Source organism: Fonsecaea pedrosoi (genome assembly GCF_000835455.1).
Source record: "Fonsecaea pedrosoi CBS 271.37 unplaced genomic scaffold supercont1.1, whole genome shotgun sequence".
NCBI classification, from domain to species: domain Eukaryota; kingdom Fungi; phylum Ascomycota; class Eurotiomycetes; order Chaetothyriales; family Herpotrichiellaceae; genus Fonsecaea; species Fonsecaea pedrosoi.
Window position 1 is genome coordinate 4,157,051 of NW_013550615.1, and position 25,622 is coordinate 4,182,672.

The 25,622-nt window shown below is 52.5% G+C and overlaps 9 protein-coding genes across 9 annotated transcripts; 5 read left to right on the top strand and 4 right to left on the bottom strand.

The window, feature by feature from the left end:
* Nucleotides 1–1,540: 1,540 nt before the first annotated feature.
* Z517_01507 (uncharacterized protein) lies at nucleotides 1,541–1,939 on the top strand (the record flags this gene model as incomplete). The annotated part of the gene is made up of 2 exons (XM_013434467.1): nucleotides 1,541–1,614; nucleotides 1,684–1,939. 2 exons carry the CDS (start codon nucleotides 1,541–1,543, stop codon nucleotides 1,937–1,939), a joined length of 330 nt encoding a protein of 109 aa, XP_013289921.1.
* A 3,428-nt stretch (nucleotides 1,940–5,367) lies between these two features.
* On the bottom strand, nucleotides 5,368–7,750 carry Z517_01508 (uncharacterized protein; the record flags this gene model as incomplete). The annotated part of the gene is made up of 2 exons (XM_013434468.1): nucleotides 5,368–7,496; nucleotides 7,555–7,750. 2 exons carry the CDS (start codon nucleotides 7,748–7,750, stop codon nucleotides 5,368–5,370), a joined length of 2,325 nt encoding a protein of 774 aa, XP_013289922.1.
* A 1,845-nt stretch (nucleotides 7,751–9,595) lies between these two features.
* Nucleotides 9,596–10,653, top strand: Z517_01509 (uncharacterized protein; the record flags this gene model as incomplete). Its single annotated transcript, XM_013434469.1, has 3 exons — nucleotides 9,596–9,824; nucleotides 9,876–10,248; nucleotides 10,302–10,653. 3 exons carry the CDS (start codon nucleotides 9,596–9,598, stop codon nucleotides 10,651–10,653), a joined length of 954 nt encoding a protein of 317 aa, XP_013289923.1.
* Nucleotides 10,654–11,218: 565 nt separating this feature from the next.
* Z517_01510 (uncharacterized protein) lies at nucleotides 11,219–12,147 on the top strand (the record flags this gene model as incomplete). The annotated part of the gene is made up of 2 exons (XM_013434470.1): nucleotides 11,219–11,280; nucleotides 11,391–12,147. 2 exons carry the CDS (start codon nucleotides 11,219–11,221, stop codon nucleotides 12,145–12,147), a joined length of 819 nt encoding a protein of 272 aa, XP_013289924.1.
* Nucleotides 12,148–12,518: 371 nt separating this feature from the next.
* Nucleotides 12,519–13,133, top strand: Z517_01511 (uncharacterized protein; the record flags this gene model as incomplete). The annotated part of the gene is made up of 1 exon (XM_013434471.1): nucleotides 12,519–13,133. The coding sequence occupies one exon, from the start codon at nucleotides 12,519–12,521 to the stop codon at nucleotides 13,131–13,133; it is 615 nt and encodes a 204-aa protein (XP_013289925.1).
* An 828-nt stretch (nucleotides 13,134–13,961) lies between these two features.
* On the top strand, nucleotides 13,962–17,900 carry Z517_01512 (uncharacterized protein; the record flags this gene model as incomplete). The annotated part of the gene is made up of 3 exons (XM_013434472.1): nucleotides 13,962–13,970; nucleotides 14,026–17,789; nucleotides 17,858–17,900. 3 exons carry the CDS (start codon nucleotides 13,962–13,964, stop codon nucleotides 17,898–17,900), a joined length of 3,816 nt encoding a protein of 1,271 aa, XP_013289926.1.
* A 708-nt stretch (nucleotides 17,901–18,608) lies between these two features.
* Z517_01513 (uncharacterized protein) lies at nucleotides 18,609–19,976 on the bottom strand (the record flags this gene model as incomplete). Its single annotated transcript, XM_013434473.1, has 1 exon — nucleotides 18,609–19,976. One exon carries the CDS (start codon nucleotides 19,974–19,976, stop codon nucleotides 18,609–18,611), a length of 1,368 nt encoding a protein of 455 aa, XP_013289927.1.
* Nucleotides 19,977–20,730: 754 nt separating this feature from the next.
* Z517_01514 (uncharacterized protein) lies at nucleotides 20,731–24,303 on the bottom strand (the record flags this gene model as incomplete). The annotated part of the gene is made up of 1 exon (XM_013434474.1): nucleotides 20,731–24,303. One exon carries the CDS (start codon nucleotides 24,301–24,303, stop codon nucleotides 20,731–20,733), a length of 3,573 nt encoding a protein of 1,190 aa, XP_013289928.1.
* Nucleotides 24,304–25,337: 1,034 nt separating this feature from the next.
* Nucleotides 25,338–25,565, bottom strand: Z517_01515 (uncharacterized protein; the record flags this gene model as incomplete). The annotated part of the gene is made up of 1 exon (XM_013434475.1): nucleotides 25,338–25,565. One exon carries the CDS (start codon nucleotides 25,563–25,565, stop codon nucleotides 25,338–25,340), a length of 228 nt encoding a protein of 75 aa, XP_013289929.1.
* Between the last annotated feature and the right edge of the window lie 57 nt (nucleotides 25,566–25,622).

Consider the following 25,622-nt stretch of genomic DNA (forward strand, 5'->3'; position numbering starts at 1 on the left):
GAGACGCTGGCAGAACCATGTCGTCTTTCGCCGGCTTCAAATCATCTGCTGCTTTCCGATTTCCAAATTCCGATCTGTATGACTGATCCATTACCAAAGCAGGATGTGAGCATGGGGGGCGTATGCGCCTGTCGAACTTTTGGATTACACACATGCCTGTAGGATTCCAATGGAATGTTTGCCAGTACGCGAGAGATACCGCTCGACACATGGTGTATTCGCTTCGAGGCAAGGTGGTGGTGGTGTGAGAGTTGTCACAAAACTGAACAGAGGATCCTGTGTCGCCGCATCCTCCAGTGGCCTGAGCATTCACTGTCTTGCTGGCAGTAGCCTTGCTTGAGGCCTGAGTCATCCTCGCCCTCTTCAATCAGCAATCCCTTCATGAAGTTACCCAATCCCTCAAAGGAGGAATGAAGATTGACATGAACGAGCTGAACAATTGCTGGACGCCTCCACGAATACATGGCCGCTTGAGCTGACGGGCCTCCATTTGGAATTTCCTGGCAATTCTTCGGGACACCATCAGACAATATCGACCCAGGCTTCCTTGCATTTGACAGAAGGATTATTGTCCACGTGTGGAGACAAGAACCGAAGGCATACCTTGGGACCCCACGGGCAAAATTGTCCGAAGGAATCGAGAGTCCAAGATTAGGAGGATCCATAGCTCAGCCTTGAACACCAGCTGTAGCCCTTTTCCGATGTCAGATGGGAGTGAAAGATGGAGTCAGGCTCAGGACAAGCATGGCACTGCGTTTGTAACAATCCCAGGCATTGTCCGGTCTCGCCAGAGGTTGTGTCGAGGTCGGCATGTATGGTGACTGTTCCAAACACTGGGAACTTGAGAGCCGCTTTGCTCATGTCTTTTTGTGAACTTACAGACGATTTTCTCAGCAATGCCCCTTCCCCTGTTGACGTGCGCGCCAGCTGAAGTATTTAGGGTCAGAGCCATCAGACATTCGACTACCTCAGTTTTGGATGATCAAGATGAACTTTGCAACAGGCTCGACCCAATGCCTGATGAAGTACCAGCATCCCAACTCCGGCATATAGCTGGTGCGGCTCCCAGAAAATGTTCAACTTCTAATTTGCCAATCTCCTACCTGCTTATCACCAAAGAAGATGCATCCTCTCGTGAGCATCTTCAAATCACCGTAAAGAACCTCCTCTGTTCAACCTCACGCCGGTCTTGGAAGACGTCAGGGTTCTGGAAATTGATATCCCCTCCGCATGAGACACAGACTTGGAGCGCAACAAGAGACATTGGATAATGGATTCTCCACGCGAAGTTGAAGTAACACTCCACATTCTCTGATCAAGACGCCATTGGGATCAAGCAACCACGATGAATCAGCCGCATGAATGTTGCTGGCATATGGCGTTAGGGCGATCGAGGAACTTCTTCCAGACAAAACCAATGGTGAATGCTTGCCTGATCGGTCAGTTGTACCGAATTCGTCAAGTGTGCCTACCAGATGAGGAAGCAAGTCGCTCTACAGCTTGGTGACGGAGCGATATATCTTCACCTAAGCACTCCAACATGTCGCAGAGACTGTCAACTTCAAGTCGGGATTCGCTGTATCTCACCGACACAACCACGCTGTTGCTTACCTGGTACGGTTGCAAGGCTGACAGGAAACGATCCTGCGCGCTCATGACGCTGGAACAGCTAACGTTGGACAGCATGCCGTCTCGACCAGGCAGCGGCGGGCAGCAATTGCATTCAGCGGAGGTCGGTGTCATTTTCCTTTCTGATGCGTCATGCATGCATGCATTGCAAGCCACCAGCACCCATGCTTTCGAGGCCTCGCGCCGTCTAGCCGGGACCTTGACACCTGCAATGTATGTGCCTAAAATTCTCGGACTGGTGACATTCGCCCCTGTCGTACCTCGGAGCAGGTACACTGATGAGATAATATCTGCATCCATCTTTATGTAGTTAAGCGGCCCCTGCTCAAGCTCTCTGGACAGTCAAGCATTGACTAGACGGGCCTCAAAGGTCAGCAATTACGTGACCAGCAAGTGTTGCAAAACTCCAATGCTCTGCCAGCAAGTTCTGACTCAAGGCTGTGTGGGCAAGCGTCCATGCGGAAATAGGATCATCAGATTTCACCCTCTTTACAGCATCACGACCGCTTTCCGCATTTGAGGATTGCAATGCAGGGTCCAGGACAACGACGTATACCCGGTGTTATGCCCTAAAATGGGTTCTGGTGACTGAGCGGACTTACATCGAGTAGGCCAGCCCTGCTAACATCACTGGGGGTTGCCGGCTTGTTTCTGTCGCTCTAAATTCTCTGCCTATTCATGCCGTTCCTAGCATGGGCGAATGTGGTGCAGAGTATCCCTAGCGGAACACTTCACACGTGCTAGCCTAGACCATTTGGTCTCTAACCTGTTGCTCAGGCTTTCAGTGAGCTAGCTATGCACGGCAGCCCTATGTTCAGGGCTTTGGCCTCGGGATGGTTGGAGCGGGAAAACGTCATGGACCTAGTAGTTGGCTTGGGTGACCCCTGATGCAGGACTGGGCACACGGTTGGACTGTGAGATCGAACGATGAACAGCCAGTTCTGTGATTGTGGTTGTTCTCCACGAAGTTGCGGCCTGCCGGATTTGGGTAAAGCCCCAGCCACGGGTCCATCAAGACTTTGATCATTGTTCGGCCGAAAATTATGCACGAGTCTTTCTAGGAAGATGTTCTTCTTTCAGTCAGATTCCTGGAGGTCCTGAATCAATTGAGAAACTCCAAATACTTTGGTAGTCAATGCCGCTAATATGACTATCGTATTGAGCGTGTTTCGCGCCGCGGGTGTAATAGTGGCGCGCTGAGCCAGAAGTAGGGCGTGGGTCGTCCCTTGAGGGGTGCCGATTCGGAAAACTTCATCTCGTCGCCTCTCATTCCGAGGAGCTTACACCCTCAACCCATGTCGCTGAGTATCTCTGTAGGCAGTCCGCAGCAGATGGTAGACCCGATTGGCACTGGCTACCCAGGTTCATGACTGGACGTGCATGCCACGCAGAGGAGAAATCGCAGGTACCTACACATTACCCAAGTGCGTCAATGGGCAGACTTCCCGTCAGAGGAGAGGTGACTCCACAAGAGCAGCTCGAAATCCCAGCGGCCAAGGGTTGACACTGGGATGATCGACCACGGGAGCTAGATGGGACCTCCGGAAGGAGCTGCGGCTGCAGCATCGTCATGCAGTAGTGTGGATTTCCTAGCTTTTCAAGGAGCAGCAACTGGGGTAGGCTGGATTGATCTGTGCATTGGACAATTGTCCGCAATTGGTAAACCAGGTGGTCAGCATGACAAGATGATGACGACTGGCGTTCGCAGAGGGTCAACGTCCAGCGAGATCGGGGGAGGCAGGACCGAGGTAGGGCTGGCGAGCAGGGACGAGGAGTGGCGGAACGACGGCGCGACGGGCAAGGCAGGGGTGGTGGAAGATAAAATGGTGATTTAGGTACGAGTCGATGAGAAGAGCAAAGTCACGAATACCGAGTATCTGAATGTAACGGAGAGTGCCAAGGCGCCAAGACTGTGTATCGGTACAATGTGTAATGACAGGACCACCAAAACCATGTCATGACAATACCATACGGCCGAATGTATCGATACGAGCCTCATACTAGACGCCCTGCAGCCTTGCGACCTGATTTCGATTTCGGGTGCTGAGATCAAACTGCCATTGCCACATGGCCAAGAAAACGACTGGAAGCCTCATCGCGTACCGCTCGCATCCGTGGGTCAACCTTGTCAAAACACCCCCCCCCTGCTCCTTGGCAGACTTCTTCGTACAAGGCGAACATTGCTGATCCTGGGGATGGCTGTCGGGCTTTCGGGGACCAGTGTGGATAAGCATGACAAGAGATTAATTATTCCCATTGGTTGGCCGGCGACCTGTATCCCAAAAGATCCAAGAGCACACGGCCCGCTTACGGAAGGATTGAGTCAGCCTGGGACTTGTTTGAAGCTCTACCAAGGAGGAACAAGGACGAGTACGAGCAGCGCGGCGTGGACCAGCGGCCGTCGCTCCACGCTCCAACTCCACCTCGACCTCCTCTTTCGGGGTTGAGGCCCTGGTGACCAGGCGAAAACAGGACGCTGATGGGCAAAGCAGCGTTGGCCTGAAATGGATGTAAGGCGCGCACCCGATCGGTTTCCGTGATACATGCGGCCGCCGATTGGGTTATTTCAGGTCGCTGCCGTGGGAATCGCCAGTCATGGTAGTGCAGTCCTTTGGAAATTGCTCTCTTTGACGGTGCTGACATAGCAAGCATTCTCGGCGAGACGGAACTCTCTACTATGTGCTTCGAAGATCGTGGCACACCTATGGCAGAGGACGCTGGGGAAACCCTGAAGAGGAAAGTTCATATATCGTATACGAGAACTCTACTTCGTAAGGTTGACACCGAGTAATGGGCGATAGGATGATGATATGGGCCTTTCCAGGATTCAACCATCTACATACGGAGATCCTCCTGCGCTGACAACCTCCTCGTTACGAGTTCAGTGCCACCATACATAGATTTCTAGATGGGGCCAGGAGCCTTGGACCCAGCAAGTCGGCAAGAAGAATGGCTTCGATCTTGAAACAGCAATGGCTGGAAGAATCAGCCTTCATATTTAGCTTGTCAGTCTGGCTTTCTACCCTCCTAAATGTGGAATGCCCTGAAATGGAAGCCGCTCATAGAGGCACAGCGGCTCGGCTACAATGGAAAGTGATGCTTGCGTTGAGTCGACGGCGTGTCACGCCTGTGGGCCATGGCCGTTACCCCTGCCAGCTGGGCCTTTCTCCACATGACGTTTCATGGATCGGTAGATTGGCGATGGCCAGTAGAGATGATGTCGAGCGATGATCATGTCGATACACAGCCACACCGCATCCGTGCCAAGCCAGTAACTAACATCGACTGTGGTTGTGTAACGCTCTCTCGAAGACGAATCTGTACTCTGCAGAATAGATACGCCCTGATCTCATTCATGTTCTTCCTCAAGTCACAGGTCCACATATCGTACTCCGTCACCGGCTCTGGGATTGATCATAGTGCCACCAAGTCCGAGGCTGGGCAGGCCTCGAGACATAGGATGACAAGACTGAAAGGCTTTGGAGCTCTGAGTTCTGGTTCCGTAGCTCGGTGGCAGAGAAATGTGTCACTCGTGTCCGCCATTCAGGACAGAGCTTAAGCGCATAAGTGATCTCCGTACCCGGTCGGCGGTATTCATCCGCGGGGAGTGGCTGTCGTCGTTTGAAAGATCTTAATTCCAGGAGGGGCTTGAGGCTCGAGGTTCGACCTCACTAGCAACGAGTGCTGGATAGATTTCAACCCCCGAATGTGAATGGCGGGGCGACGAAATTACCCAGGTCATGCTCCTGCAACGTGTAAGCTGTTGAAAGTGAAATTGGGTAGGCCAGAGGCTTGGGTTACCTTGATGTAATCACTTCCCTTCTCCATATACTCAGCATGTGTGACGGTGGCCGACTCACGGTCGATTCCATCAGAACTACTCCACCAAGAAGCTGCCCCTTTCCAGGCGTCGAGGATCGGGTCCTCCGCCTTGCGGACATTGATTGTAAAATCACATGGGAGTGCCGCAATCAGTTCTTTCCTGAGGCGTTCCTCGAATGTGGGAAACATGGTGTTTCCGCCCGTCAGAAAGACATCCTTCAGGAGCGCCTGTTGCTGATCAAAGTTCGAGAACCGACTCATGATGACACCTTCAATGATTTCAACAAGACCGGCTTGGTCAACTCCAGCAATCGCCGGCTGGAACACCACCTCAGGGACTCTGATACGTTCGACGTTGAGATGAATCTGGTTTGCCTCTCGTTGGCTTTCCGGATCCGCTGGTCTCGCTCCTCGCAAGAAAGCGTGCAAAACACTCTTGGTCCAGTCGTTCTGCGCTTCAATCGTGTCCTTTTCCGAGAATTCTGGGTCAAATTGTAGAAGTTCGCTCTCGAGCGCTTTCAAGGCGGTGAGCGGATCTTCCTCAGGCTCCTCGTCATCGCTGGCAGGTTCGGTGGCCACAGTACGGTAAACGCCCCAGTCGTCGTCGTTGGCTCCGAAGTCATCGTCGTAATCACCTCCGCCCCTGCGCTTTCGCTTTGGTCCATCTGAAGCGAGGTTTGCCAACGTCTTCATCCGCATTTGCGAAGCGATGCCCTTGCGATTGCTTGAGTCCGCCTTCTGCCTCGCCTGCTCTTTGATTTTGGCCAGTAATGCATGGCGTTGTTGCCGACGACCCGCAAGCCAGTCGTCGAAGTGATTTTCACGCAACTCGCGGTCCTTGCGTTCTTCGTCTGCCACGCGCGCCCGCTCACGTTCCTTTTCCGCTTTGGCCCTTATTCTTGCCTCCACGCCTGACTTCATCAGCCTCTGATGCCGCTTCTCCTTGATACTGTCCTCATCCAGCTGATCATCCGGGACATCAAGAAGAGGAAATCTGTTTAGCTGCTCTTCGAGGTTTTCCTCTTCTTCCGGAGCTCCCAGCTCTTTGTTTCTGGATTTCTTGATTGATTTATCCAGATCCCGAATGATCCTCTCTAGTGCGGCTTCATCTTTGAGCTCTTCATCATCGAGTATTCGACGCTGCTCCTTTTTGGTAGAGGCATTCACATAGGAGTTGTGCAGTTTCTGATAGTACTCCAACTGTTGCTCCTTTTTGATGAGTTTCTCCAGCCGCATTTTTGCGGCTTGTTCCTGGAGCCGCCGACCAGATTCCTTTTTGCGTTCGGCTATTCTGGCGAGCTCCTCGGCGGATTTCTCGACAACAACCTGTTCCGTGAAAGGATACTGGATTACAATATCTCGCTTTTCTTCCAGGCCAGTCCAATCTAGATAGGTGGACAGTTCGGTGAGGTAGTCGGTGGAGAGGTAGCAATATTGCTTGATGTACGACTCCATCTGCTCCAGAGTCAACTTCCCAGGAAATGTCGGGTACTTCAATCGGATGAGCTTCAGGAGGTACTCCTGAGCCTGGGAGCCGCCCCAATTCAGCCTCGTGCACATTTGCATCTGAGGCTTCTGATTCAACACTGGAATGATGTGGGTCGACGTATGAGATGAAGACACGATAAGCCCGGATTGACCCTTGTTCTGGCGATAGGAAAAGAGGCTGTCGATTCCGTAGGTGACACTGGGGGCATTGTAGCATTCGAACAACATTTCATTCATCATTCTTCTGCTGTGGCCCAGATTTGCGACAGGCTCCGTGACGACCAGCGGTCTACCCACAGAGCCTTCCCCGTCCACCCCCAATTTGAGGAAGATGTAGTCGTAGACCCCTTCTAAGATATCCCAGTTTGTCGGAATGCTGGTATTTTGCTCGAACGCCGTCCTGATTTGGCCACGAGTCGTGGCATCGGCGTAGGCATCGTAACCGACAAAGGCGCAGTACTTGTTGAACTTTCGATCTTTGAATTTTGCCATGATCGGGGGTACGAGGAATCGAGGGCTCTTGTCGAAAGAGAAACCAGCCTTAATGGTGCTGGCTCCTGTACCAACACATGTTAGCTGCCCAATGCTTCAACGGCTGTAGGTGTGTTGACTTACCATTGTCTATGACTATTGCGCTTTCCGAAGGAGTGGCCGCGCTCTGTTGATAGCCATCTGGCTTTGGAGGCTGCCATCCTTTGAAAGGAAAGTCCGGAGCGGCATAGACTCGTGGGCTCGACTGCGGTTGTGCATCTGGGGGCGGCGTAGGAAAGCGACGCTCTGTCGCGAGGCGGGTGATGGATGTGATTGTCATTTTGTGGTATTCATCCTTGTCTGTGTGAGGACAGTTGGCCGCTGACTGTGCTTGCGCTTCACGGCAGGCTGTGTCTTTCTGTACCTTTGAATGCGAATGAGCGCACACAAGTCAAGGAGACGGTTCCAGCAAGGATTAAATTCATGTTGGAGAGCGCGTCACGCTGCGGAGAAATTCTGCAGGGGCATCGCGGCAGCGCAGCCCGCGTTTGGCGGAGGGACATTTATGTGCGCCATCAAACAATTATGGACTGCTAGATATCAATTCGATGTGATTCCTTGGGTGAATATACTGCTATGATTGACATATGGACGCATCAGAAACATCTAATATACAGACCGGGATTTAGATGCTGGAATCTGACCACAAGCGGTGGCTTGTACTCGATCCGCCCCCTGTTCCAAGGCACTGAGTCCGCTCAACCAACTCATTGTGCTTGATACCTTGATGCTGATCAATACTTGCTAGTACCATCATGCGCCAGAGATCATAAAGTGCGCTCGATGCACTTCAGTTCCAATCCTTGTTGCTCCATCGGAAGTTCTTCCAACTGCATTGTCGGGACTTTTCAATACTGTATCTGTGCTATGCACCAAGCCGACGGGGGTACCTTTGACCTCTCTTATTGTAGTGTCGACCCTGTATCACTCTTTTGGCGACCGGTTCCCGCAGTCGCTCATCTCACAGAGGATCCTTTAGGTTGTCCGTTGCTAGAAAAATGTCACTTCGGCAACGTCTTCATCTCGCCTCAGACGCTCTTACCTTCAAGATGAAATAGAACGTTTGATTGATAGTTCTTGAACATTTGCGCCACCAATTCAACATTCATGTTCTGAACATTGACATCCTGTAATCCATTCTCAGGATCGAGTCTTCATCTTCGTTGCCTGGGCTACGGTACCTGCAGATTCCTGTTCATCATCATCACAGCTTCATTCAGTTTTTCCTAAACACAGCCATCAACCTCGGTCCTATAGACAAAGTCAGGCAACGGCATACAATGTTCGTTATGATCCTGGACAACAGGAGGCTTTGTTGCTGCTCGTGCGGACTCTCCTGAGATATGACATTAGCATGTGTTCAGCAAAAATTGTTGGGAACGCACCATCTTGGTGATTTAGTACCGACGACGTTCCCTAGACAATCCACGGTCACAAATATCTTCGAGTGATTGAAAGGGACCCACGACGCGATCAGTTCGCGATGGTGCTGTGGTCGCCCAGATTTGGACGAGTGCGATGCTGCCTTGTACTGTTAAATGTTGGTGGGGCTAGATGACCAAATCTAGTGGTGGATGTGGGAATCGACCTGGCTGATCCAATAGGGAGGTAGAAGTCATCAAAAGCGGCGCTATTGCCAGATTATTTGGAACCAGCCCCGCATTGCAGACGCTGTTTCTGAAGCTAAACCGTGCTGGCAGTTTCTACGAGGGACAAAAGAACTCTACAAGGCACGCGGCCACCAGCGGTTATACGCTGGTCACTCTCCTGCACCAAGTGAGATACCTCGGAATATCACATGATCATGCCGAGGTTTCGCTGATTAATGCTGGGCATGGCATTACGCAAATCCCTGCCACCAATGCCCATACCCGCCGCCACCACCCTTCCAAATCCCCTATTACAGCCCTCCGAACTCTGTCCAGATTGGGCTTGGGTTGAGCTTCTCCACTAATATATTCCCGCGGGGCTTTATTTAAACTCAAACGTGGATGAGTTGAAGCGTGCTCGGTATACAGACTCAGGTAAACAGCATCATATCCAGTCTAAGTTGGACAGAAATATTTTCGATCCGGCAAGAGTAACTCTCACAGCAGGTTCTCATTTCAAGTTGTCCCCAGCCAAGATGCCGAAATGCAAAAGAGTTTTGATATTTGGAGCAACAGGGCTTATTGGAAGTCGTATTACGCGTGAAATCGTGCGAAACAAGGACAAGTTTGAGAAGATTGCTATCTTCACGTCACCAGGTTCCTATGAATCCAAGGCGGACAAACTCAAAAGCTTGGAAAAGGAAGGGGTAGAAATCATCCTAGGCGATTTAAACAACTCGGTCGACGTGGTCAAAGCCTACCAAGGTGAGATTCTCAAATGTACTTACATCATTGGTCTAACATGGCGCTCGACAGACATCGACACTGTGGTTTCATGCCTGGGCAGAAATGTGCTTGAATGTCAACTCCAGCTGGTTAAGCTTGCCAACGACAGTCCTTCGGTCCACCGGTTTTTCCCATCCGAATATGGAACCGATATCGAGTATGGGCCGTCTTCTGCCCACGAAAAACCACATCAATTCAAGTTGCGGGTTAGAAAAGCGTTGCAGGCTTGTGACAACCTAGACTATACCTATGTGGTTGTCGGGCCATACGCCGATGGGGAACCCGGCCTCTATTTCAGCGCAAATCCCATTACCAAGGAAGCTGGAACGTTCGATGTTAAAAACAAAGAAGCTGTATTGCTCGGGGATGGGAATCTCAAGATCAGCTTCACCACTATGAAAGAGTAAGTGCCACCCTCTCCACTTCTTTGGACATAGCACCGATAGACTTCCCCAGCACTGGCAAACTCGTGGCTCTTGCTCTCCTCCATCCGGAAGCAAGCCGGAACAAGGCACTACGAGTCAACTCTTTTACGGCCACCGACTCGGAAATTCTCAAAGAGTTTGAAAAGCAAACGGGTGGAGAGCCGTGGAAAGTGTCCTACACTAGCCTTGCTGCTTTGAAGAAGCTTGAGCAGGAAGCTTGGGATGCTGGGAAGCCTTGGGCCGGCCTCTTCACCCTGAGGAGAATTTGGGCCGAAGGAGGGACCCTGTACGACAAGCGAGACAATTACCTGATCGAGGCGGAGGACGTGATGGAGACTCTGGCAGATGCTGTTGCCGAAGCCATCAGAGTTCAAACGCGTTGAGATATTTCGAGGAAGGGGTGTATCTTTGCGAAGCGGTCGGATCAACGGAGATATGCTCCTTTCGCAGGAACAACTATGTAGGTATTCCTCAACCCAACCGCATCAAAATATTGCCTGAGAGTTTTCACAAAATTTATTGAACTGTCCTCCAGACTGGTCGTGATGAGGACGACACGGATGAATGGCCTGTGCACATCATCGCCGCATTGGTACAGCACCATATGCCGCCCCACCCATATATTGTCGGAGGTGCATATATGCTTGCGACTAGCATCACGATCGGCACAGCGGAGATCTATAATGGTCGCCTTGACTTACCAATAGTGGCATCGCCGGGTAGCACCAAACAGGGAACCGAGTACGGAGAAAAGGCATCATAGGACGGGTTACGGGTGTGGTTTCGTTCATTTGGACATGGTACGGTGCGCGATGGGCGGAGGTGCGTTTCTTACAAAATGTGGTGAGTTCGTAGCCGGGTGTCCCAGGTGCGTTCTGAAAGCTCAATTGAGATTACTCGAAAATTGCATGGGATTCGCGTCCTACAACTCGCTCATCTGTGTGTAATATGGGTCAAGAGGCATCAAAGCCCGATCCCAATGCGAGGCTCCAGGTGATTGGCTGCGGCATGTATGTCTCGTACTCTCTACAACCCTTTGGCCTTGTGGCGCTTCTGGGACTTCCCGAACTCTATGGTTTTCCTTCCTGATATAGCTGCGCAATTACTTACCACCGACTAGGTCCCGTACTGGAACGGCATCATTCAGTCGGGCGTTGGAGATTCTCCTTGGCGGACCGGTATATCATGGTGGAAGTCAACTGGTGGGCGCGGGAGAAGACCACATACGCGCCTGGATTCACCTGTGCAAGCATACACCCATCGAAACCGAGTCGGACAAAAAGGTGGTTCTCCATGGACTCAAGAACTTGTTGTCCGGGTACACCGCCGTCACGGACATGCCACCCATCCTCTTCACCGAAGAACTGGTAGAGCTGTTTCCGGACGCCAAGTTCATCTGCACGACACGGGACCCGGAGAGCTGGTGGAAGAGCATGGAACGAATCGCGGCAAAGACAGACACGGAGGCGGATCGGAACGACAGGGTGCTCGCTTTCCTGCTTGCGCTGTTGCCGACCATGAGGTATTGGAAGGCCTTCTCCGACGCCCTCAGGTACGGCCGGTTCGGCGAGCTGTTCTATCGGTCCGGGCACAATCATCCGCACCCAGGACAATACAACGAGCATATGGAGTACGTGAAAAGAGTTGTCCCGCCCGAGCGCCTCTGGTTCTACGACGTCAAGGAGGGATGGGAGCCGTTGTGCAAGATTCTCGACTGTGACGTGCCCAACGTACCATTTCCACGTGTCAACGACGCAGAAGCAACCGACAGAATCATCCAGGCCCAGGTCCAACGAGGTATACTTGCGTGGACGGGTGCTAGCGCGGCTGTTGCAGTCATGGGCTTCGGCATGTGGCGAATGTGGTTGGCGCGATAGAGGGGTTATTCTGATGTTGTGTCCGTACAAGTAGCTATGTCCCTCAAGGTAGTTTAAGCTTGTGAAAGGCGTCTTCGTTATCTTCTCCTGGTTCTGGAGCGCAGTTCAAGATCTGTAGAAAGAAAACAACAAACAACAAAGTCCCTTTTTTGAGGTGGCAGATCGACAGTAACTTCCCGAGTCTCGTACGCGGAACGCGATCCCTGTTCCCCGTCTCGCCGTCTGCGTCTGTGGCTCTCCAAACCTTGTCCGAGATCCCGCATCTGCACATTCTCAAGACTGTACACTGCTCATTGAAAATTAGCAGTAGGTGAACAAAATACGGCACGATCTCACGCCGTGAAAACTATCCTCGAACTCCTCCAGCGACAATGCCTCCATCCACCCCACAGCCCCAAGATGATTCCCACCAGCAACTCCTCGATCAAATGGATATTTACTACACGCCCAAGCCCTTCCGCAATGCACACTGGAAGCCCGGCACGCGACGAAACAAGAACACCAAGCAGATCATCTCCGAGTCGCAACGAAAAGAAGCCTCCGTGCTCGCCACCCAGAACAACTCGGGCGCCTCGACACCTCTCCCGGCCACGGGCGCGAATTCCGATGGCGCATCTACACCCGCCTATCCCCCTTCTTCAGCGGCGAAACCCCTCAATATGGCCCAGGCGACACAGAGTTTGAGCACCCTGGTACTAGAAAGGAATTTGCAGAGGGAGAGAGCGTCAAATATCACACTTCTGGGAGCTGGTGGCATGACGGGAGGCCCAGCCGTCACCTACACCAACATTGAGAGCGCTCCGAGTCTACATCCCGCAAATCACAAGCATTACTGTGACATTACGGGCTTGCCGGCCAAATATACAGATCCCAAGACAAAGCTGAGATACTACGACGGGGAGATCTTCGCGGTGGTGAGAAGTTTACCGCAGGGCGTACCAGACCAATATCTTGCGGCTAGAGGAGCGAATGTCGTCCTCAAGTGAAAATGCTCGCCAGAAAAGACACAGGAAACAGCTTCTGCTAAACATATCAAGTGGGCGTCTGGCTAAATGAAAAGGCGGAACCATAAGTGGTATCTGTCAGGCCATCCTAGTCAAGCCCATCCTACCCGCCGCATATCTCTCGATACACGGTTCAAGGATGCGCTCCGGCTTAATTGTGGACTGTGTACGACGGTCGCTCTTCGCCATATTGACACAATACCGAAACCTCATCGACGAAGCAGGATCAGTTACAGCAATATTGAAGAGCTGTGGTCATGGCGGGAATGCGGTGGAAATCCAAGGTCACACATTCGGTCAAAAAGTTATTGATCAACGCGACCTGCGAACAATTCTCGACAAAGGGCGTGCGTCACCATGCTAGGCCACTGGATGGCGCTGGAGCCAAAGCTTTATAACATGAGTTTGGGAGACATCCACGAGGAGAACTTTAAATTGAAGGGTGCGAATCCAAGAAACCAGGTGGCAATGGTGGCTTAACACTGGCACGACACGAAGACCACGCATTCTCAGATATCCCACCAACGCATTCGTAGGCCCAGATAGAGAGTAGATGTGTGACGACAGCGAGGTGTTTAGGATCCTTTTATGTAATGAACAAGGAAGGAAATTCTCAAAGCAACACCGTTTGGACTTAGTTGTCATCTCCAACTCTCTCCACTCCGACCCTGGGCTGACCCGCCATAACGGCGACCCAGATTGCGGAGTTCGCGATATTTCGAGCGTCTTGCTGCACTGACTATCGACTGTCGATGAACTTGGCTCCTATCTGCCCTGTGGTCAGTTGTTAGCAATACCGCAAAGCTGGAGATGTTTCAGGTATGTCCGCCAACTGGACGATGTGAACTCGGGAGTCTGACCGCATCAATAATAGCGTCTCAAGGGCGTCATCGACAGCCACATTGCGGAAGAGCAAGCGCGACAACGTCAAGCTGCCAACAGCGCTCAAACGACGAGGGCTCCGCAGAAACGGCGCCCGCAAGCTCAGAATGGCAGCCGCCAGCGCGCCAGCTCCAGGCTGAGAGAACAGCAGACAAATGACTCGACCGACAAAGGCCCCGATCCCTCAGAGTTTGAACCAGAGTTCGCGATCGGAGACGATGAGAGCGCGGCTCCCAGCAGGGCCGCCACCCCGAAGCCTGAGGGAAATGACAAGGAGAAGGAGAAAGAGCAAGGCAAGGAGAAAGACACGGCCGCTTCCGAGGATGGACTGGACACGCAAACCCTCGTGGGGTCCGTTGACAGCAAAGTGTCAGATGCCAATGGCACCGCCGCTACCTCCTTACGTCCTCAAGACCTCCCTACCGAGGTGCGGGTAAAGCTACGCAGGCTGGATCGGATGGAATCAAAATACGCAGAATTGTTGAAAGCTTATAGAACAGCCCATGGACGGATACAGGCCGTCGATGCTTTCGAAGCCTCACTGCGCGAGAACACCCCCTTGACGAGTATCAACGACCCCGGCGCTTTGGTCGAGTATCTAAATCAGATCAATTTGAAGAGCGACATGGTCGTGGATGAGTTGAAACGAGTCACGTCTGACAGGGACGACTACAAGAAGAAATTCCAGGCCGCAGAGGACGAGTCCAAGGGACTGCAAGAAGAAATCAGCACGTTGAAGAACAAGGTCGAGACGTTGTCTCAACAGAAGACATCTGAGGAGAAGAACTTTTCCATGGGTAGTCCGCACATTATTACAACTGGCGACAACTCGTCCCTGAAGGAGGCGGCGGATTCTGAAAACACTGCCAAATCACCTTCGAGTACCACTTCCCGGATTGCGAGCTTCTCGTTATTCTCGCCTCGACACAAGGCAATGTCTCCACCAAAAGAAACCTCGGAAGAATTCTTCTCGTTCGAATCCGAACAGTCCAAGATGGAAGCCGAGTTACATGAGAGTCAAGCAGAGGTCGAAAGCCTGAAGAAACAAGTCGCCGGTTTACAAGGAGATCTAAAGGTTGCTCGCGAATCGACCGAAAGCATGGTGGAGAGCCTAGAGACTGCCACTCGGGAGCTACACAGTCTTCGTGATGCGAAGGACAAGTTTGACGAGATTAAGAATGAGCTGCAGAATCGTGTCACCGAGTTAGAGGCAAGGGCTGCCTCGAATACCACAAGGACAGATGAGTTACAAAAGGAGATCGACGAACTGCAGGCAGGAAGACTGGAGGCGGTCTCGCAGGTGCAATCCCTAGAGAGCCAAATCAGAGAGCTTGAAGCGAACAATGCCAAACTTGAAGAACAGATCGTTTCCAGAACCAAGGATACGGAATTGCTCAACGAAAAGCTGTCGCAGAAAGACTCCATTGTCAAGGACCTCGAAGACACACTTGCAATGTACAAGTCTGCAGAGAGACAGGAGGCAGCAAAGAGCCAAGATAACACATCAAACGAGAAGAAGCTTGCGACCGTGCAAGGGATCATGGATACTCTGCGCAGTCAACTGGACAAAGCTGAAGCAACAGTGACTGAACTGAAGGCCGAGATCCAAGCCACCAAGGACGAGTATTCGCAACGACCTTCCACCAAAGTACTTGGTTTCCTTGATGCGGAGACGAAATCTACACTTGACACCTTACGGACGCGCGAAGATGTTGTCCAGTATCTGTCGGATAATTTCGGCTTGCAAAGGGCTTCCTCTAACAAGACCCCTACAGAAACAGCCACGGCTTCTCCAGCACCATCAGAAGCAGGCACAGGTGCATCCAAGAAGAAGAACAAGAAAAAGAAGAAGGGCAAAGGTCAACCGCAGGCCGCTACAGACGAAGCAGCAGAAAGTGCAACCCCAGTCAAAGTGTCTGAAAATCTGGCTGAAGTAGATGATGTCGAGGCCCGCGTAGATGTTTCCAAGTTGGAACAGGAGATCTCGGGGCTCAAGGCAGAGCTAGCATCCAAAGAAGATGCCATTCAGCGGCTTTCCAAACAATTGAAAGACCAAGAAGGGCTGCAAGAAGAGATTGAGACATTGCGAGATGACCTCTTGCATCAAGGGGAAGAACACGTCGAGGCTCGTGATGCATTGAAGGATGCCCAAGCGCAGAAGGACAACCTCCAAGATGCCGTGGACAAACTGGAAAAGGAGCTATTGGAAGCTCGAGCCGCCATCGCAAGTGGCGCAGACAAGGAAGAGGCACACAAGCAAATACTTGAGCAATACGACGAACTCAAAGTACGATGCTCCAAGCTGGAGACCGATCTTTCTGCCTCTGAGCAACTCGCAGCTGGCCGATTCAAAGACATCACCGATCTCAAAGAACTACTCGCCAAAGCACAACCTGAATTGCGGAGTCTGCGTAATGAGGTTGCAGAGCTCAAAACCGCAAAGGATGATCTGAAAAACAAGACTGGAGAGTTTAACAGGCTCGAAGCCCGACACGAAGATATCAAAGCCGAGCTTAAGGGGCTTAGCAAGAGATTCGGGGACAAAGACAATGAGATCAAAGAACTCCAACAGAAGATTGAGCAGGAGATCAATGCAAGGACCAGGACAGAAAAGGATCTTGAAAGGGCGCAGTCCGATCTCCAGACGGCGGAGAGCCGACGTGAACAAGCTATCACTCAGTCAGACCGACTCACCAAAGACCTTTTGAAAGCAAAGGAAGAATCAACGACACTCAAGACAAAATTAGCCGATCTCGAGGAGCAAGTTTCAGCTCAAGCCCGTCAAATTTCTGAACTGAAAGACGAAGTTTCCCTCAAAACAGCCCTCCACACATCTTCCCAAGCCCTAGTCCAATCTCTCCGCGACCAGACTCATGAACTCAATATGCAAGCCCGAGAAGCCACAACGCGGGCCGAGAGCCTCGAAGAGGAGCTCAATGAAACACAGAGAATGCTCTCCGAACGTACGCGCGAAGGACAAACCATGCGCATGCTGCTGGATCAATCTTCAGCTGGGACGGAATCCCGGTTAAGAGAGATGAAGGAACGCATGGACGCAGCCATCGAGGAGAGAGATCGAGTGGAGGATGAGGCGAGCGTCAGTCAGCGACGCATGATGCGCGAGGTCGAGGAGGCGAGGAGCAAAGCCCGTGATGCACAACGGTCCCTCAAAGTGGTGGAAGATGAGAAGGAAGAGCTGGAGAGCAGGCTGAAGGAGTGGAAGCGGAGGCGAGAAGAACTAGAACAAAGTGCAACACGGGCGGCGAGGGAGGTTGAGGAGGTGAAAGCTGCAATGACGGTGTTGAGGGAGGCGTTGGACGACAGCGAACGGCAGGTCAGGGAACTGGACGCGCAGAAGGCCGAGTTGCGGAGGATAGGTGACGAAGCCAAAGAGAGGGTTGAGAAATTGACAAAGGCCAACAAGAATCTCACCGAGGAACTGAAGGCGGCTCAAGCAAACTCCAGGATTCCGGGCAGACCTAATCTAGGCCGAGTCGATTCGAATGCGCCGAGCTCGAGGACGTCTATCGATTCCGCCAATGCGAGATCCCCGGCACCCAAAGAACGGATTCTCTCCACGACGACCAGTCGCAGCGAGACCCCGAATACCACGACGGGAGCACCAGCCGGCCTGAGCCAAGGAACGGTCGACTATGTGTACTTGAAGAATGTGCTATTGCAGTTCCTCGAACAGAAGGACAAAGGGCACCAGCGGCAATTGATCCCCGTGCTGGGCATGTTGCTACATTTCGATCGGTATGTTTGCACGTGGCATTGTCCCGCTTCCTTTTGCTCTGAGGGGTTGAATCTAACTAGTTGAACAGGAAAGACGAACAGAAATGGATCGCAGCCATCTCGACACGGTGACGTCTTGGATCTATTAAGAGCACGCGGAGCCAAGGCTACGAAACGACATGTAATTGTATAAGCACTTAGGAGTTATGTTGGTGCCTCGCAAGCATGAAAGCGAGGTTGACACTGACATGGACATGGAGAGGATGAGCTGGTTACAGCGGCGTTCTGGACATTGCAGGCGGAATAAAATAAAAGGGATCGAGTATCTCATGGTATACACGGTACAAGGAATGCAATGACAATTGGAACAATGCTTCGCTAGCAACTCTTGTACATGGGGTATCTTTGACTGCATCGAGATCTGGGAAATTGGCTCGCCAGAGTCAGAAAATACATGAGTTGTCGCTAGCTCATCCCTGGCATTGGAAACACTTGACTCGTTCTTGGTAATATAGCCACCCGGGGTCCAAGAATAGAATCTGCCTTAATATGCGAGGCTCCTCCAAAAAGGGATTTTTTTTCCCTCCCTCCTGCTCCTGTCCAGTCTTGCCATACTTATTCCTTCCGATGTCTCCCTTGTCGCAGTCTCTCTCCTGTGTATGCACGACGATTCACCTCCTGGTCGAATGGGCTACTATCAACAACTCCCCCGACACTCCCGCATCACTGATTTTGGCCCAGGTGAACTTCCTGATCCTGTCGAGGACATACATACATAAGACTAGCCATGGGTGGATGATTGAGCCTCCCCTTGTATGTCCGAATAAGATTGTTCGTAGGCTATTTCGTATCACCAGTGGCAGTGACAGGGACAGTATCAGTATCAGTATCAGTATCAGTGTCCGTGACACCCTCGGCCGCGACGCGATTGACGCCCTCCAAATCCCGTCCGGACCACCGCGTGTCCCAGAACGTCAGCAGCGCCCACAGTTTGATCAGCGAGTGCGCGTACGCAAAGACGTAGTAGCCCGGGAGGAAGACCAGGTCGGCCGGGTGCCGGACGAAATGGGGCAGGAGCTTGGGGAGCTTTGAGAGGAGGATCCACGCGACGAGAAGGACAAGGTGCAGCATCGTGGGAGGGGCGGATGCCCCGCTCATCAGCGTCCACACCAGTGCGGCGTCGTAGAACAGCGCAAAGTTGACCATCAGGCTGAGCTGGAGCGAGTACACCGACCAGGGCTGGGCGCGGTAGACGACGGCCCCGTCCGTGAACAGCGAGCACATGTTGCTTCGAAACGTGGTGCGCGCCCAACGGAGGCACTGCGCCAGGAACTTTGGGTACTCGCCGACGTCGCACAGGACCAGGGCGTCGGGCGTGTTCTGGAACTTGACGGTGAAGCCGCGCCGGACGACGGCGCGGGTGAGGAAGTTGTCGTCGTCGGTGTTGAGCGGGCCGCACAGCCCCCACAGGAACCGCTCGTCCACGTACCGGGCCAGCAGGGCCGGGTCTTGCAGGATGCTAGTGCGGTAGAGGCACGTCCGGCCGCTGATGACGGCGACGCCGCCGTCGACGGCGTTGGAGCTCGTGTGCTCAAAGTTGTGCCGCTCGAGGTACAGCGCCCCCAGCACGTTCCAGAACTTCGCCCACGAGCCCTTGTGGGGGTGGCGGATCGCTCTCTTGTTGGTCCCCACGCCGCCGACCCGTGCGTCGGCGTCGAACGGCGCGACCGCCACCCGCAGGATGCGCGGCGAGGGCCAAATCACATGGTCGTCGCAAAGGACCGTGATTGGGGTGCCGACGACCGGCAGGGCCGCTGCGATCTGGTGCCGCTTGTTTGCCTGGGCGATAGATGAGACTCTGAAGCAGACGCCGGGGAAGCGACTGATGAGCGGGAAGATGGTCACCCATACCTGTTTCTCTTGCGCCTTGCCCACAGCCACAATGTGGATGGCCGAGGGCGACGCCCTCACGACCGACTCGACGCATCGGGAAAAGGCAGGGTCCTCGGGCGCGCAGGTGGGAAGGACGACTGTGCAGTCTCTTTCTGTCAGCGATGGGAACCGTGCAGTGGGAGACGGGCGATAGAGGAAGAAACTTGCCAGATGGACGACGAACCTCAGGTACCGGAACAGGAACAAGAAGAGGAAGAGGGAGTTCACGTGCGGGACGACAGCCCAGGGGCGCGTCCAGTATGATTGAGCAGTCATGCTGTGTTCGGCTTGAGTGGTTAGGTTAGGGATGGAATAAGAATAGGGAGAGTGATGGGTGTGTTCGTTGGAAAGAAGAGCAGAACAGAAATGACTGAGCTTTGAGAGCCTGTATTTGAACCTTCCACCGCCTTGCATAAGAAGAGTTACAAGGCAATTGATAGCTATCTGTAGAGGGAACGAATCCGGGTACACGTACAACATCCTGCCTCGTTTCTGCTTCTGTTCAAAGGAAAAACTGGGTGAATAGACAATGTCTTACCTGTCGATAAAGACTCGTCGAACGACAATGACGCCAATGCCTTCACCCCAAGGCAAGACGGGCTCTTTTTTCCCTGTGCGTGGTTTCGGGACAAAACAAACAAAGAAACAGATTTCGGTGCATCACCAAGGCAGTCGGGGATGACCTTTCAATGCCAGCCCGTGCGGAAATGGGATCCAAGGCCACGTCTGAAAAGGAATTGCGGCCGAAACGACAGGGGCATCAAGAATGGACAATTTTTTCTGGGCACCTGTCGTCATGGAAAGTAGCAGAGACAGATTGGACATCCTGAATCTGAGATCACAGAGGGAAATTAATATATGAGCATTCTGCAAAAAAGCCAACGAGGTGCTGCATCAATGATAATGCGTACTGTGCCCCTGTTTTGGGTCCTATACCTTGAGACCATTCGAGATAACCCCTTTATCCGGCGCCTCGCTATGCAATAAAAGCCGTTCCTTGTTTTGTACCGTGGTCGAGTCTATTGGTACTTTATTCGAACGTCATACTGATCTCGCCACGGTTATGCCCAAACTCGTCATCGTCATCAGCCCAGGCATTGCGTTCCAAATCTAGCTTCGGTACTGGCGGAGCAACTCCATCGTCAAATGGTGTCGACGGGCGACCCCAACTTGGTATGGCAGAGTCGGTTACACGCGGTTTGAGATCCGGTCGAACGGCGTCCGTAGGAGCGTGGTAAGCCTCCGGTCTAGGAGAAGCAGAAGGTGTAGCGCTGGGAGCTGGCGGTGGACTGGCTAGATCCCTTGGCTCTGAATAGGCGTAGGACAACCGCCTGTTCGGGTCCGGAGATCGTTGAGGAGATCTTTGGGGGCTTATACGAGGAGACCGTTGAGGGCTTGCTACAGACGCGGGTCGCAAAGATGACGACCGTGCAGGGCGAATTGGAGTAGGCTGCTGAACAGGCGCGAAAGAGACATCAATCTCGTCCGGACGTGGCGGGAGATTCAGCCTCGCAACCTCCTCGGGCTTAATTCCAGGTGGGAGGCGCAAGTATTCAACGTGTTTTTCGCCGTCCTTGACGGACATTATTTGCATGGGCGGAAGAGTGCTGTCCAACTCTCTGACTTCAATCATTTCGCTCGCTAATTCTCTTCGGATCGCATCGACGTCAAACAAAACGTTGATATCACCGTTGGCACCAGGCTCTGTAGAAGAGGTACTGGCGTTCCGCTTGTGGCTGGCGTCGTTGGCATTGTATCTCTCCCAACCCTTTTTCTCGGCTAGTTTCCCTCGTTTGAAGATGCCGAAACGTTTCTTGTCGGGTTTCTCTTCAGCTTTCTTTCTGGCCTCGTCGATCTCCATGATGAGTTCTCGCTGCCGCTGCGCGTGATTTTCGGGATCTGGATCTTCGATCTCGGTAAATTCGTCGCTCTCGACTTCCCATCCAACTTCTCGTAGGAGCCGTGGCATAGCAGCACGATAAGCCATGTGGCCCTTAACCCATGTGCTCACGTTGATGTTCTCCACTCCTGGAATCCCTTCGACGGGTGCAAGGCCAGCAACTCGCATGATACCGCCCGACGTCATCCGAAACAAGTATCCAAGAATCCAGTCGTTGGAAGCATATCCATTCAAGAACCTCCCCGATACAACAGACCGAGCTCGCAAGTAGTCATCTTTGCTGACAACGACAGGCGACCCGAACATGTAGACATTCTGGACTAAGCCGTATGCTCCACGGTTCGACAGCTCCTTCAGACAGGAGAAGATGACTCTTGAACCGAGAGAGAAGCCTAGCAGGGTGATTGGTCTCTGACCAAGGTGCCTGTCGATCAATGAGTCGGCCAAGATTAGACCTGCAGCCGTGGCTCGGTCGAGGGACACACTCCAGGGATTGTCGATGAGGTAGGCCAGTTTAGAAAGCACAATTGGCAGCTGTATTGATGCCATAAGGGTGATTAATATCGTGCTCCCAAGAACTTGTTGCACAGTTTGGGTCAAAGCTTCAGTGGCGAGGATATTGATAGTGTCACCCATCGACTGAAGCATTTCTGGCTCCCAAAGCAACGAGTAGATGTCGCCCATGATAGGATCGACTGTGCTGTAAGGCAGCCGCACGTCGTCAACTTTGCCAGTCATCCAGCCAGAAATCGTCAATATAAGGTTCAACCGTTTATTGTTGTGCAGCGGTCGATATTCAAACGTCTTGACACTGCCTGTCCGTCGATCTGCAGCTCGAACCGCAATCGTGCCACCAGCGGCTGTGGCAGCAGAAGTGATCAAGGCCGCTCCACCCACCCCTCCTAGAAAGCCTGCGGTACCGGTGACCCCAATGGTCGTGAAACCAGCTGCCAGACCTGCGCCAATGAAGGGTGCAAGTAATCCAGCAGACAGACCAATGACAAGCCCGCCACCGACAGTCGCTAGACCCATGACCATGTATTTCTTCTTGAGCGCGCGTTTACGTCGTTTTTCCATGTGTTCGGATTCATCCCAGTTCTCTTTGGCTTCCTCTTCTTGCATTTCCAGGGCATCAATCACCCTTTTCTCAAATCGACATATCTGTGTCCAGCTAATATCCATTGTCGAGCCAACCCGTTCAAGTAATCGTCTCGATCGAGAGTCGTACTGACCGTCCGAAATCAGAACCAGAAACAAGTCACATAAGACAGTCCACCGCAAATCGAGCTCGATCTCCTTGGTGTGAGGCATGTCTTCCGGACCGTGGACTTCAGGGACATCTTCGCCCTCCTTCACCTCTTTCAAAGGAACAGCGTCCCCTTTCGAGGAGGCTGCAGAAGTCGTCGAATCTCTATTTCGTGAGCTGTCTGGCTTCGAAGTCTCGGTCGCAGTCTCGTCGGCCATTGGATTCTTCACTTTCGCATTCAGCATGAGAGGAGCAACGAGGTCAGAAGGCTGCACCCCATGTTCGGCGAGCTGTTCGATCATTATCTGCTCCGCCTGGTTGATGTCCATATGAGAGTACAACCGAACCATCATCTTTTGGCCCCACATATCCATGTTCTCCAGAGACCTCGTCAGTTCTTTCCGCACAGATTTTGGTCTTTCCAGGTCTCCCAGGGCTGAAAACATTTTGTGGATCGTCAAACGGACCACGCCGACGTAGGCTATCCGCTGGCCCTCCGTCAGGAGGTCTTTGGTCGCCTGCAGTTGACTGAGGGCATCCCGCTGCTCATCATCATCCTCGTCATCCTTGTTTCCCGTGTCTTCCGCCTTTTGGCCATTTCGAAAAAGGTAGTTCGTGTCTTCGTCTAGACTTGTAGCTGATTGTGCATCTTCGTCAAGCTGAACCCTAGTATAACCTTTCCCAGCACCGCCAATGCCCGCGTAGGGATTTGCCTCTTGCTCGGTTTCTCTGTGCCCTTTCGCCACCAGATGTCCATTATCATCAAAAATATCAAACTCATCAATGGCCGGCATTGGCTGCCATTCTTCCTCCTCATCTTCGTCATCCGATCGGTTCGCAGCCGCAATTTGCCTTTGATGGGACCATTCGGAGGCTGTGGCAGCATTGGATCGTGAATTCCGCTTCGGGATGACTGTGCCAGATATTCGAGATGCAGACGGAGATATTGCACTATCAGCTGATTGTTCGTCCTGCTTCGTGTCGGACTTCAATGCTGTGTCTAGCGGTGGAATGCTGTCTGCGGGTTTTGTCTCGAGACTCGGTTCTTCTCCAATAGCTTGATCTTTCTTGCTATCCTCCATCTCCGTACCTATTGCGGTTCCATCTGATTTTGTAGGCGCCTCCGGAGGACACGATTGTTGGTTGCTTTTGTCCACTAATCCTGGATGCTCTTCCGCTTTCTGCTGTGACTCGCCAATAACCTCTTTGGTGTCCCCCTCGCTTGTGACCGTTTTGTCCGCAGGCACCTCGGCATCATGGAATGTATCGTGATCATCATCACTACTATCGTCCGAGTTTGTGGGTGGGTTGACCCTCACCGGTCTTTTGGGCAAGCCAAAGTCATCGAGCTCGGGTTCGGCAGCAGCTGCGGCAGGAGTCGACTCGTGACCCGAGAGCTGTTGCACAGAAGAATTGCTATCGGTGTTTTCCTCCTTTCTGGCTTCTCCGCTGGTCATAATGCCACATTTGCGGGACGGTAAGCCTGAGACATGTGTCTCGAAGCCACCGGTGGGAGAGGGACTCGATTTCGACTGCTTCCGGTGTGAAGGATGTGTGAAAATGCTAGTTAAATAGGGCCTCCTGGTTATGAATTACTGACGTGTATATACAGACGTTTGTCAAATATGCCGAAGGCTCAACCAGGTAAGAGCAGACGCAGGCAGATCTCTCTCAACGGCGCACGGAGTAAACGTCAAGACAACTGAGCGAAGACCGCAAAGTGGAGCCCATCGTCTCACCACTTTAGGAAGTGTCACGTGGGTGTGGGCAATTGCAAGGTAGACCCCTGCGCCCACCAGCCTGTCACTCACGTCCGTCATGTCCTCCATGTGAAACAAGTATATACCAAGAACGTCGTCCGAGATTACAGCAGTTTCGACTGGGCAGGGAAAATCTACCCAAATGGCGCAAAACGATCTCAGCCCATAAATGTGCAAACAAACCGCCAGCATCTCGCCTTCCAGAACGAACATTACATCAAATATCGTATCTTCCATTTTCGCACTTCTTACAAGCTCTCTCGGACCAGTGCCAGGTTCCTTTCGGAAAACCATCGTCTGGGCGGATATGAGTGTTCAACTCCAATGGGACGCAAGTGAACGCACAGAAGGGGAAACGGAGGCCAGGTTAGCGCTAGAAGCCCCTGAACCCTCGCTCTGCCTATATAGGCTGTTGTTGCGAGACCAGGACGGATTAGCGTGGAAGCACCGCAGCCATCTTCTGCTCTGTAAGCATCCTCGACTGCGATCCCACTGAACAAGTAAGCTCCGCGAACGTGGATCAGGTAGCGGACGTTGTCGATGTATCTAGCAATAAAGCAGAGAGAGTCGGAATATGGTGTGAAGAGTTGAGAGAAATATCTTTTCCCTGTGCCTGCCATTGCGCCCGATACCAGGGCGCACACTTTTTGGAGTATAGAAGCAAGAAACGCCATGGCATGCCCTTTTGTAACAACCGTGAATGTGAACAACAGGTCAGAATCTTCGTCGACTTATTTCGATTTCGTGAATTGTTCCAGGGCCGAATAGTCGCCCTCGTCGAACTTCGCCCACACAGATTCAATCCTCGCCCGCCGCTCCAGGGCTGTCTCTCGGTTTTTCTTGCTTTTCTTCGTCCGTTCCCCAGACAAACATTTGTTCACCTCCCGCTTAATGTCGTTGCAGCCACCTATGGCCTTGTAAAGGAAGCCGCGGGCGTGGCACTCGTCAAGGGCGTTCATGATCTCCTCGCACCCTATAGAAAGTCAGAATACCCTTTTGCGGGTTGATTTGATCGG